This window comes from Zootoca vivipara, chromosome 11 (genome assembly GCF_965207765.1).
Source record: "Zootoca vivipara chromosome 11, rZooViv2.hap1.1, whole genome shotgun sequence".
Classification (NCBI taxonomy): domain Eukaryota; kingdom Metazoa; phylum Chordata; class Lepidosauria; order Squamata; family Lacertidae; genus Zootoca; species Zootoca vivipara.
Window position 1 is genome coordinate 37881255 of NC_142594.1, and position 13072 is coordinate 37894326.

The following is a 13072-nucleotide window of genomic DNA, read 5'->3' on the forward strand; positions in this document are numbered from 1 at the left end:
ATAAATCACATTCTCCCACTGACGGAAATAATGCTGCAAGTATGAGTGCTGAAAAAGGTGTTTTTATCTTATGTAATGGATATTTCCATTCTTCTCAGAGCTGTGTGGAGAGGACAGCATGAGCCCAAGGCTTCCCGCAGCTAAACTATGGTTTAGCATTATTCGTGAAGCAAACTATTGTACATGAAGGCAGGCAGGACAAGGATTAAAAAGCACCATGCGCTGCAGAAGTAGGATACAATTTTTTATTGTTACCCACAGAAGAGGAAACCCAGTTCTAGATTGGCTTGGTTTGAAAGTCAGTTTATAAAAAAAAAAATTCTTTCAGGAATGGGAAACACTTACATTTAGATCTCTGAAGTACTCGTTGTAGTCTAAAGCATAGCCCACCACAAATAAATTTGGAATTTCAAATCCATAATCTGGAAGAGAGGGGGAAAAGGGCAAAATGTCTGTATTGTTAAAAATACAAACCCTGACACTTCCTTTATGTAATAGTTCACTGACCTGGAAAATGTATACAAGAGCCAAATCCCAGTGACTGCGAGTTTGGGGCTCTGAGATGGGAACACTTTACTGTAACTGAAGCAGAGCTGTCTAGATGTACCCAATTAGGCTATATAAAGGACCACAAGTCTGTCTAAAAGGAATCCTGTTAGCTAATATTGAGGGGGGAAAGAAATCTAACTACAGCTCTTAACCAAGCAGAGATGTGTCCCCAGGGAAGTTAACTCCCAAATGATTTTTCTGACAGCTTCAAGGAACAATCCGCAGTTGTCTGCAGCTGGGGATACAGTTGGACAACGTAGGACTTTAAAGCCACAGTGTGTTGTATCCTGGCCAACGGCCATGCTAAGGGCTTAAAAAAACAACAACTAGATTTATATACTCTCCTTCATTATAAGATCTCAGAATAAAATGCAGCTACTGGGCAAGTTTTAAACTTATCTGAAGCTGGTGTTAAACTGCCACCATTTAACCCCAAACACTCTTGGAAACAGAAGCGTTGTGAATGTTTCTTTCTCAGCCCATATTGCAATGTCAAGCTTGTGATTCTTGACAGTGGCACGACTTTGAAATCAGTTTTAAAATGTGGTCATTCCCCACGCCGTCTCTTATACATGTCTGTAATGAAATAAGGACAGTGGAGGGGAATTGATAGTTCTTCTGATCAAGGTGGCACTTCCATTGTTTAGACGCTATTCCTAGCATCACTTTTGAACAACACTCCAAGGACCGGGTGTGTTACGCCTTGCCTATTTAATGAAAACAGGACAATGGAACATGTTAGCTCCTTCACAATCAGGAAGCAAAGAAAATCCACAGGAGAGCACTTACAGTCCGGTCTGTATCCATTAGGCTGAGATGTTCTTTTCACCAGCAAACTATCATTAAATAAATAAGAATTTTTTTTAATGTAAACATTTTTAAAAGCAGGATTTGTTCACATAACTCCTGAACATTTTGGCTTGGTTAAATATATTCTTCTGTCCCCGTCTCTCATTTCCTTAAAGCCTGTACAACTTGCAACCCACTAAGCCTGGTGCCCCTCAAAATGTTGTTGGACACCAACTCCCAACAGCCTTAGTAAGCTTGGCCAATGGATAAGGATGATGGGAGTTGCAGTCTAACAACATCTGGAGGGCACCATGTCCTAATGTTAAGCTGAACCACAGCCCAACAGCCATATATTATGGCCTCCTAGGTCAGATAATTGTCCATCAAGCTCAGTATTATCCACTATTTTGATTATGGTCCTTGCTCAAGAACCAACCCCATTCCCTGTTTTGACACTCCAAAGACAGGTAGCAGAAACAAACATTGAGACTCTGATGAGCAACCATGCATGGCTGGTGAGCTCTGTTTAGCTTGGCAAACTCCCCACCTCACCCCAATTTCAGCAGAAGGGTAAATGAGTGTACTTCCCCTCCATCAGAGATGTCTGAAGACTCATCAAGGGCAAACCCAAAAGGACTTCCTTTCTCATTCCCTTAGCAGCTGAGTCAGCTGCCTCTGACATCCATCCTCCCACAGAGAAAGAGACAAGCCTCTGAGCAGTAGCCTGCACAGCAGAGGCAGTCAATGCAGTGTCCTCTACATGGACTACCATTCCCATCATTCCCAACCATTGGCTGTGCTGGCTGTGGCTGATGGGACTAGTAGTCCAAAACATCTGGTGGAGGGCATCACGCTACCGAAGGCAGCTCCACCCACTGAGATGTGGTCCCTCCCAAATACCACACTTACCTTGCCACCTTGACCATCTTGGGCTTGCATTTTTCAATTTTGTTGAGGAGAGCTCTCATCGTTCTTCCGGTTCCAATGATATCCTTTGCAAAGCATAGAAGCATAGAGCTGTAGAGTTGGAAGGGACCCCCGAGAGTCATCTAGTCCAACCCTCTGCAAATGAAGGAATCCTGCCCACAGCCCCTGGTTACAGCCAGACGCGAAGACCCACTGCACCACAGGAGCACGAAAGGTAAAAGGAGGCTGGTGTGTGTGTGTGTGGAGTTGGGGCATTTATTTATTTATAAAAAATATTTATATGCTGTCTACTCATATGAAATATCAAGGTGGTACACAACAATATGTGCAAGTATAATAAAACCCCATTAAAGACAATGCAAAAATAATTTTCACAGGAGGTTGAAAGTGCAGTAAGATGGAAGAAGGTTTAAATCAGCTGATCCTTTGTAACATGGGGGACAACTTATAGTGCTTCTCCGAATGATCTCAGTGATCAAGCTGGGATATTAGGGCTTGTGCGATGCTTAAGGCATCCTGGACCCAAGTTGTTCAGGGCTTTGTATATTAACACAAGAGTCTTGAAACTGACCTGGTTAGCTAATAGCTGGAAAGTTCTGCAACATCAACACCATTTTATTATTTTGAATTGGGATTGGGGGGGGGGATAGCCTCTTTTGGACCTTTTTCATCGTCCAAAAAAAAGGTGTCACAGCTACCAGAGGAGAGGTGACCTTCTTTGAAGACACCAACAGCACTTCCCTCACCTCAAGTAAACGAGGACTGAAGCAACAAGGTTTGCTTGCCAATAGCGGAATGGCTTTTGAAAAGTGCTAGCAAGGTTTTTGTTGACTTTGCGGGATTCTTTGTATATCTGCACCTACATACATTAAGTGGTACAAGACGTACTGTACCCAAAAGGACCACCACCCATTTTAGAGAATTCAAATAGATGAACTTAAAAAAGGTAAAGGGCCCCCTGACCATTGGTACAGTCACAGACGACTCGGGTTGTGGCACTCATCTCGTTTTATTGGCCGAAGGAGCCAGTGTACAGCTTCCGCGTCATGTGGCCAGCATGACTAAGCCGCTTCTGGCGAACCAGAGCAGCGCACGGAAACACCGTTTACCTTCCCGCCGGAGCTGTAGAGTACCTATTTATCGAACTTACCTCCACAATTAATACGTTCTGAAACACAAACAAACAAAGGGGAGAAAAAGAAATTTGGTTAGGCAGGAGAACAAAGTGAATCTACAGCAAGCCACTAGCGGAACTGGAGTCTATGTTCTCTGGGTCTTCTCCAGGATGAGGAGGAAAAGGGAGATCTGATGATGCAGAGCTGCAAGGGTGGCCCTGGCTAAGCCAACCAACCAAGTACAGGGAGCAAGGAGAGTCCCTGTCCCCGGCAGACAGCAAGGGGACGCTCTATACCCAATAACAGCTCTGACCCAGTTCTTTCTTTCTTGCAGTGAGAGGTGACACAGTCTCCTACCAGGGAAGGGGAGAGGGAAGAAAATGGGAATAGTTTCATTCCCAGAACCACAGCACACACACTCTGTATGCAGAATGTCAAAGGCCCAACCCCTGGCCTCTCCAGCTAAGAAACAACATGGCTGGGAAAGCTCCACTGCTGGAAACCTTAGAGCTGTGTCATGAAAGAGCAGCCAACACATAGGGCTAGGTAGACCAATAGCTCAGTCCGTATAACTGTTTCATACATAGGTCTGCCAACTGGCAAGCATTAAAAACAATGGTCTGACAACTCGTGTGTGTGTGTGTGTGTGTGTGTGTGTGTGTGTATGTGTGATATTTAAAGGGATTGGCAGAGGGTGAGAAACCTGTGGCTAACCAGATATTGCTGGACTCCAACTCCCATCCTTCCTGGCCATTGACCATGCTGCCTGGGGCTGATGGGAACTGGAGTTCAACAGCATCAGGAGGGCCACAGGTCCATCATCACTGCCAGCAGGAATATACGCAGCTTTTAGACAGGGCTCTGCTCCCTGAACCGCCAAATTCTTCTAGGCTCTGTCTACGTTCCTGCTCCAATGTAAGCTACCAGGTTCTTGCACATTGTATTTTTTTGGACTGACAGGCCTTTCCCAACGAGGTCCACCTGAGATCTTTCACTTCCCTCGGAAAGTTCTCCATAATTTTCAGGATGCCAGAATGCAAGTATTGCTGAACCTGCTGTTATGTTGAGTCTCCATACACCTCTTCATCTTCTCAGCCCCTCTCTCATGCAATCTTGGCGGTGAGTCCTGGAAGACCTGCTCCCGGCCTTGCAGGCTTTTCCCATCTGGCTTAGGAGGGTGGGGCCCTGTCTGACTCCAGCTGCAGAAGCTGAGACTACTGAACAGACTCAATACCTTTATTTTAATCTTATTATGATTTATGTGGAAATTGTTCAATTCGGTTGTGAACTTTTTGAGGTTTTATTTATTGCTTATTACTACTTTTGTTATGCTTGTAATGATGTACGTTTTTTCATGTTGTAAGCAAGCTTGAACTATGGAAAGGTTGCATACAAATAAAATTAGGTATATATATATATATATATATATATATATATATATATATATATATATGCCTGGACTTCTGATCTATCTTAGCACACCTAGCCTTTCTTAAAGGAAATGCCTCATCTACAACAGGTCAGTTTTATTTCAGTATTTGCCAAAGGCCATAGCAGGAATGCAAAAATGCAATACATTAAACAATTAATAATGGAACTTGTTATCTTGCAAGTGTTTTACAATGGTCAAGAGGCAAGCCAGCTCAAATTAGCATTACGAGATTTAGATAATGCTAAGGCAAAAGTTGCTGAGCAGAGTAATATTCTTGACATCTGTTTGCTAACCCCCCCCCAAAAAATCTATCTTTTGAAGGTCTGGCCAATATTTCCTTACTTGACAGCAGCTGGGGTAGAATTTTGTTTCTTACTTGATATGAGAACTGAGCAATTGAAAAGAGAATATACAAAATCCTCAAGATCCTGATGTACTCTGATTGACAATAGGCTTGTATTAGTCTTGCTAGTATGTCTCCAAGCAACTAGCTTCAGAACGTTACTGTGTACTTGAGATCTCCCAAATCCCACTTAAACAATATTGAATAAATATTTAAATGCATTACTTTTATTGAGTGGGCGAAGTTAAGTCTTTGCTATTGCAAATTCTTAGGTGAACCATCATCCCAATGTTTGCAGTTTTCCTGTTTTATTTCTGTGGCTTTCCAGATGTTGGGATGACAACCTCAATTGCCCTTGACCACTGGCTCTGCTGGCTGATGGGAGTTGGTGCCCAACATCTGGAGGCTCCAGGTTACCCACCCCTGCTTGACCCACTCTATATCTCAAATTCAACAGCCCTATAACGTAAGCCAGCAATACCATCTCTAGATTACTGGTGGTGGTTTAAGAATGGGACGTCAATGCGTTCTTCAAATGGTGCAGGCCCCTAAGCTTCTCAAGGCCAGGTAGTATGAGACATCCCTGGAAAGGAGGACCTCACATCGTGAACAGTCCCAATGAAACCAGCACACAATTGCAGAGTATAGCATCAGTCAAAGTAATTTGTGACTTTGCACAGTCCAACTTTCCATCTCTAACAGCCAGGAACCATCAGCACAAGGGTTATTTTGGTGGATCATCATATTATCTATCATGCAATATGGAAGTCTTCAATTAACTACAGCTTCATCTCAAGCAAGAAACTATGGTTTCCAGCTCCACAACAAACCAGATGTTCATTCTGATGTTTATTTAGATACGGTACTAGCTTGTTTTAAACCTGATAATCCTGTCTTGGATAAAATGGGAAACTATGGCTAACAACTCCCTGGTTTAACTGCAGCATGCCAGGAAAGGCAGAAGGGTCTGTGATCATACATACAAGTTTATTCAATTCAGTGTCTTGGCTCGTTAAACTGAGATAGGATCATTTGAATTAGGTCATTACCTTCCAAACCTGTTTACATGCTACTGATGTGCCTTACACGGTGAAATGTGACCTGTAATTAGTTGCAAATACTCAAGCCATGAGATAATAATACTGCAATATTAGCAAATGGGGGAGGATTAGCTAATGAACTATTTTTAAAGAGAAACATAAAATTGTAGAGTTGGAAGGGACCACAAGGGTAGAGGCATTAATACATAGCAGTGAATACTTCAGAAGTGGTTTTCTGTCTTCCAGATGGCCAGACATATATTTTCTATTTACTTCCAGCTTCTTTCCACAGGAAATCAACCTGCAGCCAATGATAGGCTCATGTGCAGCTGGTGATAATTCTTCTGCAATGTTGATAAACTAGAACTCTATTTTGGTAGTCCTGTAATAAATTTAATAACATGGCGCGTCCACGCTGTAAAGTTACACAATCTTGACTCGCCTGCCTCAGCAGGTTTTACTGCAGATCGTTGTTGTTGACTTTGGTGAAAGAATTATACCCAAAGTCCTCTTCTCAACTCCACCCTGATGCCAGGGCTAGGCACCACTTGTTGGGACTCCTTGGGCTCCAAATGCCAGAAATCCTTGCAAAAGGAGGCTGGAAGGTCTTGCTCTTGGCCAAGCTTACAAGCAGTTCCTTGCTGGAGCACAGGAAGATGGTCTGATTCAGACATAACAACAAACCATGGTTTGTTACGGCAAGAACAAGAAGTGCAAGGGAAGGAAAAGTAAAGCCTCTGGCTGCAAGGTGTAACATGAAGGACTGCCTTCTTCCATACAAGCAGCAGCTTGTGGGGAGTGGGCAGTTGTAATGCTGGTTCTCCAAAAGTGCATCACCGATGCTTACCAGGAGGAAGAGAGAGAAGGGCGAGGCACCAGAGAGGTCAGGGCAGTGCAAATCGAGTTATTCTGCAGAGGCCCTTTTCTCTGTCCCGACAACTTCTGATGCATGTTTGGTGGGAACTCAAGAAAGGGCCTTCTTAGTAGCTGCAAACCAACACTTGAGGAGACCAGGCAGGCTTTGTAATCATGAAGAGTGAACACCAACCATCTCTGTGTTAATCATTATATGGTATTAATTGTGCCAGCATCTGAATCTCACAATCTGGTTTTGCATTTACCTAGAGGGGTGTTACTCTAATACTGCTTCATGAACAGCAAATCTGCTTGTGCTAGATTTGTGCCTGTTAAATGTAACTGGTTGCAACTCCCCCCCCCCCCCCAAGCATTCAATATTTGCACAATAGACATAAATCTTTTTTCTATTGTGGCATCTCTACCCTCAGAAAAGATGCACCCATTGAATTTCTATCTACCATTAAATTGTTAAATGTACAGGGTGCTGGTGGGCAGAAAGTGAGAAGGCTATGCCGTTGAGGCTATAAGATATACCCAAGAAGACTGTGCTGTTGAAGCTGGGGGCTAGCAAAATGAGAATATTTCCCTTTCTATAAGGACACTGAAGGAACAGAAATGACTTATTCATAATACAATATCAAGGAAATGGAACTGGAGTTGTTGCAGTTCCTGACATCCTAACTGTGGCCAGATATCAGGCAGTTCAGTCACAACCATTTAATGGAGGATATACTTTTAATAATAATAATAATAATGTGTGTGTGTGTGTGTTTAAGTAATCAAGAGTGGTACATGGCACCATGGAAAATATATTGGCTTGGTTCCAGTCGAAGTTAGTTGCGCTTTCCCCAATGAAATCAATCTGCAAACTTCAGTAGGACCCAAGTGTGGCTAACTTAAGTCCGGATTGATCGTAACGTACAACTGTAAACATGTACAACCATAGGCTCTCAAAGCCAATTTTATATACATAAATTAATCTGTGATGTGACAGCAGTTTGTTTTGGGGAAATGGTTGTGGAGGTTATCAATATAATATTTAAGCTGCAACGCACACCTAAATCCTTATATTGACTTTAATTACACTGAAAGCATATCACCAATAAGGTTTCATGCAGTAGCACCTTATCAGTGAACATCAGCAAAATAGTCTGAAACTGTACACAGATAAAAGGGCAGTGAATAGCTGGATAACATTTGAGATTTGATAGCTTTTGTGTAATCAGCTGTGTACCAAAAACCAGGCTCAAAATAAAGCTTTGGAACTATAAGCAATATAACCATCTTACTAAATGCAACCAAAATTGTTTTTGCCAAATGGATTTCATTTACAACCGTGTGGGGTGTCTTTACTGTTTCTTGGCTTGCCTCTGCATTTTATTTTTGCTGTTCATGTTCAAGACATGCATTTTGTTTTTAAAAACGAATCATTCCAGAGCCATTCAGATAATTCCATGTTCATTTTTACAAAAATCTGTGCACCATGTTGTGTTTGGAGGTGGCTGGGTTTGGTGTTTTTTTTTTTAAAAAAAAACAGAATCAAGACACCAGGCGCAAGCCATGCCACCTCCTCATTCACAGCTCATCTTAGCACTGCAGTTCTACTAATAAATGAAAATGAGTCAGCAGATGAATCAACAGAGTGGGATGATACAGTCAAACACACACCAAAACTCACATCAGATATGGCTAGTTATATAAATCAGAAGATTTCACTTGATCGTATCTTCATAAATTGCTGTTCTGAAAAAGTTTTAGTGGGCTGGGAAGGTCCTAATACAATGGTGCCTCACAAGGCGAATTTAATTCGTTCTGCGAGTCAATTCGTTTTGCAAAAAATTCGTCTTGCGAATCGCGGTTTCCCATAGGAATGCATTGAAATTTCTTTTTTTTTTTTTGCCCACAGGAACGCATTAAATTTCAACGCATTCCTATGGGAAACCGCGATTCGCAAGATGAATTTTTCGCAAAACGAATTCGTCTTGTGAGTCACCATCAGATCGCAAGACGCATTCGTCTTGCGAAAAATTCAACTTGCAGGGCATTCGTCTTGCGAGGAACCACTGCAGTAGGTGAAGTTCAGCACTGGAAGAAAGGGCAACTCTGCATCACCTGCAGGTCCTACAGATGTTGCTGGACCCCAATTCCTGTCGTCCCTGACAATTGGCCATGCTGGCAGGGCTGCTGGGAGTTGCAGTCCCATAACACCTGGATGGTTCCCTACCTCATCCTACCCTTAGGCAGAATGGGGCAATTGCCTCAGGTGGCAGATCCCGAGAGCTGCCCTGACCTCTCCCCGCAAGCTAGCAGACGCCGTATTGGATCTGTCCCATCACCAATATTGAAGTAAAATTCAACTGCCTGTTTCTTTGGCTTCTCTATATGTGGGGATGGTCACCTTGCCCTTGGCCTCGGGTGGCAGAATGTCTTGGGCTGCACCTGAGTGGCAAGTGAACATCTTTTGGGACCGGGATATCTGAAGGCCTGACTTCATCTCCCATACAATTCCATCCGCTTTCTGAGATCATCTTCAGAAGCCCTCTTTTGTATCCCAGCACCCCCTGAAATACACTTCATTGGGACCAGTGACAAGTCCTTTTCTGTGGACGCTCCTAGGCTGCTGACCTCTCTGCCCAAGTAGGTGTGCTTTGCCCTCTCCTTAAATGGCTTCCAGAAGCTAGTAAAAGCTTCTTTTTGGTTTGCAAAGTATATTAGTTTTTATGTGCATCTCCTTTTTTTCTTTTTAAACAATCTTTGCTGCTAGTGTATTGCTCTCTCTCTCTCTCTTTTTTACTGTTGTCTTAGCGTTTTGATGTTTTCAGTTTGTTAATTTATGGTGTGAGCTGTGAGCTGCCTTGAGCGAGCACAGATGGGAGGTAACTGTTTCAAATAAATATAAAAGAACAGAAGATTTGCTGCACAGTACTATACACCCATTTGCTTGGGGTAAGCCCCATTGGACTCAATGGGAGTTACTTCAGAGTAAACATGGTTAAAGTTGCACGGTGAGGCTGCAATCCTGCACACGCATATCAAGGAGTAAGCATATCAAGGAGTGAATATAGGTGACTTCTAAGCATAGCTGCCAAGTTATCCCTTTTTTTAAGGGAAATTCCCTTATGCTGAATAGGCTTCCTCGTGAGAAAAGGGAAAACTTGGCAGCTATGCTTCTAAGTAAACAAAGGAATATTGGAAGATGCCTTATACAGAGTCAGACCGTTGGGTCCATGCAGATCAGTACTGGCAACGGCTCTCAATAATTTCACACTGGGTACTCTTGCAGTTCTACCCGGTGATGCCAGGATTGAATCTGAGACCTTGGCCATCCTCTGCTGCTTCACACAAAGAACAGCACTCACATATTCTGTATGTTCTACAACTGTGAGCTAAGGGTCCTGCTAGCGTTGCTTTAATGGTGTGTAGTAAATATCAGATCAAGGTGTCCCCCCCCCTCATGCCACACTCTTAGGTATAAAGCTAAAGCTAAAGGGACCCTTGACCATTAGGTCCAGGTTGCGGGGGGTTGCGGCGCTCATCTCGCGTTATTGGCCGAGGGAGCCGGCGTACAGCTTCCAGGTCATGTGGCCAGCATGACAAAGCCGCTTCTGGCAAACCTTCCCGCTGTAGCTGTACCTATTTATCTACTTGCACTTTGACGTGATTTCGAACTGCTAGGTTGGCAGGAGCTGGGACCGAGCAACGGGAGCCAACCCCGTCACGGGGATTCGAACCGCCGAACTTCTGATCGGCAAGCCCTAGACTCTGTGGTTTAACCCACAGCGCCACCCGTGTCCCCTCTTAGGTATGGCAGAGTTCAATTTGCAAGAAACCCCCCCGCCCACCATCCCTAGATTTATCTCCTAATTCAAGAACATATGTCTATGCAGCCTAGATCGGTAAGAAGGATTAAAAAAGAGATAGAGAAAGAAATTTGAATCAGAACATCCAGCTCCAATGTGACAGCTCCAATAAGATCAGTAACCTTCATGCTGCTAATGATGAACAGAAGGCAGATGCTTCATGATGAAAGATGATACATGTGGGTCCTGCTGGCTATAACTCAAATTGATTCTCCCTTTTCCCAGCAGCATCCTTTTTTTTGGTTCTGCTTCGGAAGGTGTTGAGTCATCTCATCTGCTGCAGAAAATGTAACAATGCTAATTATATCTGCTGAGGGTAGGCCGGTAGTTGTCAGCTGCATTACAATAACAGAGCGGGGCAAGGTGGGCTTTCGAGACCTGCAAAGAATTCCGTCAGGAAACAGATTCCCTGCAATCAGAGCAGCCAGATGAAGCTGCCAACTTTCTCTCTCCTGGGCAATTGCACAGGGAAGTGAGGGTAATTAATTTTTTTTACAGGCCCTTCCTAAAATCTGACATGCCTAATGGTGTCCTTCTCGTGCTCTTTGTTTGGGCACAGACTGGGCTCTTTCCTCCCCAAGTAAGAACCATGTTTGCAGGCACTATTGTCATGGACTGGTTGGACACAGAGGAATGGTGGGACCACCAAGGGAAGAAGGCTCAGATCCTGGGGAGTAGTGGTGGGAGAACAATGAGTGGTCAGAGGGAGAAGACTGGGAAGAGGATGTGTCAGAAGCTGAGGAGGTAACAGGGCTCAGTGAGCTGGCAGAGTCTGCGGCAGAGAGAAGTCCAGAATCAGCGGCTGAAGCTGAAGCAGGAGGGTGGGAGGAGAGAGGCCAAGAGGCAGAGATGAGTCAGGTTGGCTCCCTCTCCTACTGCAACAAGCTCCCCTCCCCGCTTGTCTCCCAGAATCAGAAGAGGCATGAAAAGGGCAGAGGAGAGGTTGGTGAAATGCAGACGCAGTCTCTGGTTGCTTGGAAAAATGCAATCGATTGCTGGAGAGGAGCAGCACTTAGGCAGCTGCAGGGAGATGAAGACCTTCAGTCTCAGCAACTGCTTCATGCGAGCAAGACCTACCAGAGATGAGTTGCTGGGTTCATTAGGCCTGACACTCCTGTTTCTGCTAATGAAGAGTTAACTCCAGCTTTCACAGTGCGATTTACTGCCGGCTCACTCCAGACAACTAAACTGTATACTGTAGTTTAAAGGTCCACACTCCCTAAGTTGCATTCTCCAAAGGAGTCTGAATCCCTGGGTTCATATCAAATATTGGGAAAACAGACAACTGGCTATCTGGTCAGGAACTGGCTGGGAGGAACTAGGATCCAGTATAGCTTGAGTCACTGACTAACCTTTGGAAGGGGGTATTGTATATAAATGATGGCTGCAGATCTGGCACAGGAGGCCAGGGAGCTCAAGCTAAAAGCTTTGCAAGTTGCAGTTCTAAGGCAGGGGTGGGGAGCCTGTGGCCCTCCAGATCTTGTTGAGCTACACATCTAATCCCTAACCAATCCCTGGCTAGGGTTGTGAATTAAGAGTCCAACTATTTCTGGAGGGCTATAAATTCCCTGCGGCTGCCCTAAGGTTCACAGGGTGTTGGACTCCCAATTCCCATCAGTCCCAGCCAGCATGGCCAGCAGTCATGGATGATGGGAGTTGTAGTCTAGCAACATCTGGAAGGCCACAGCTTTCCCACCGCCACTCTGAGGAATCCTCTTGCTGGGACTGTTTCTTGCTGAGACTTTAGTAATGCTAGATTTACATGTCAAGTAGTTTTACGCACATAAGAAAGTGTGTTTTCTATGACTGTACTTTACACGTTTCTCCTTCATCAAATATAGCCACAAAGGGGCTGGGAGGCTGACTCAGCAAATAACACCTTCAGGGACAAATAACAGCGTTGGGGAGACAATTTAATGCAAGTAAATGGCATGGGAGGAAAGAACTGAAGCAGATCCTAGGGGATGCTTTTGTTAAAAAAAAGGTGCTATCTCCTAATATGTGTTTTGTGTCGAGAATGCTTTGATGGTGTTTCCTGCTTGGCAGGGGGTTGGACTGGATGGCCCTTGTGGTCTCTTCCAACTCTATGATTCTAAGTGTGGTAGCTGAAACACACTACTAACCTAACTGTAGTTTGACCCTCAGCTTGGGCAAGTAGT

The 13072-nt window shown here is 44.1% G+C and overlaps 1 protein-coding gene across 2 annotated transcripts in view; it reads right to left on the reverse strand.

The window, feature by feature from the left end:
- Positions 1 to 13072, reverse strand: part of PRTFDC1 (phosphoribosyl transferase domain containing 1) — a 53227-nt gene that overhangs the window by 3054 nt on the left and 37101 nt on the right. Inside the window, exons 5-8 of one of the 2 annotated variants that reach the window (XM_035129182.3) lie at positions 3416 to 3433; positions 2248 to 2330; positions 1339 to 1385; positions 346 to 422 (exon numbers count right to left, since the gene is read on the reverse strand). In XM_035129182.3, the coding sequence (XP_034985073.1) occupies positions 346 to 422; positions 1339 to 1385; positions 2248 to 2330; positions 3416 to 3433 (225 nt within the window). Of the gene's footprint in view, positions 1 to 345; positions 423 to 1338; positions 1386 to 2247; positions 2331 to 3415; positions 3434 to 13072 lie in introns of those variants that run through there. The other variant, XR_015946256.1, reaches the window with a different exon arrangement.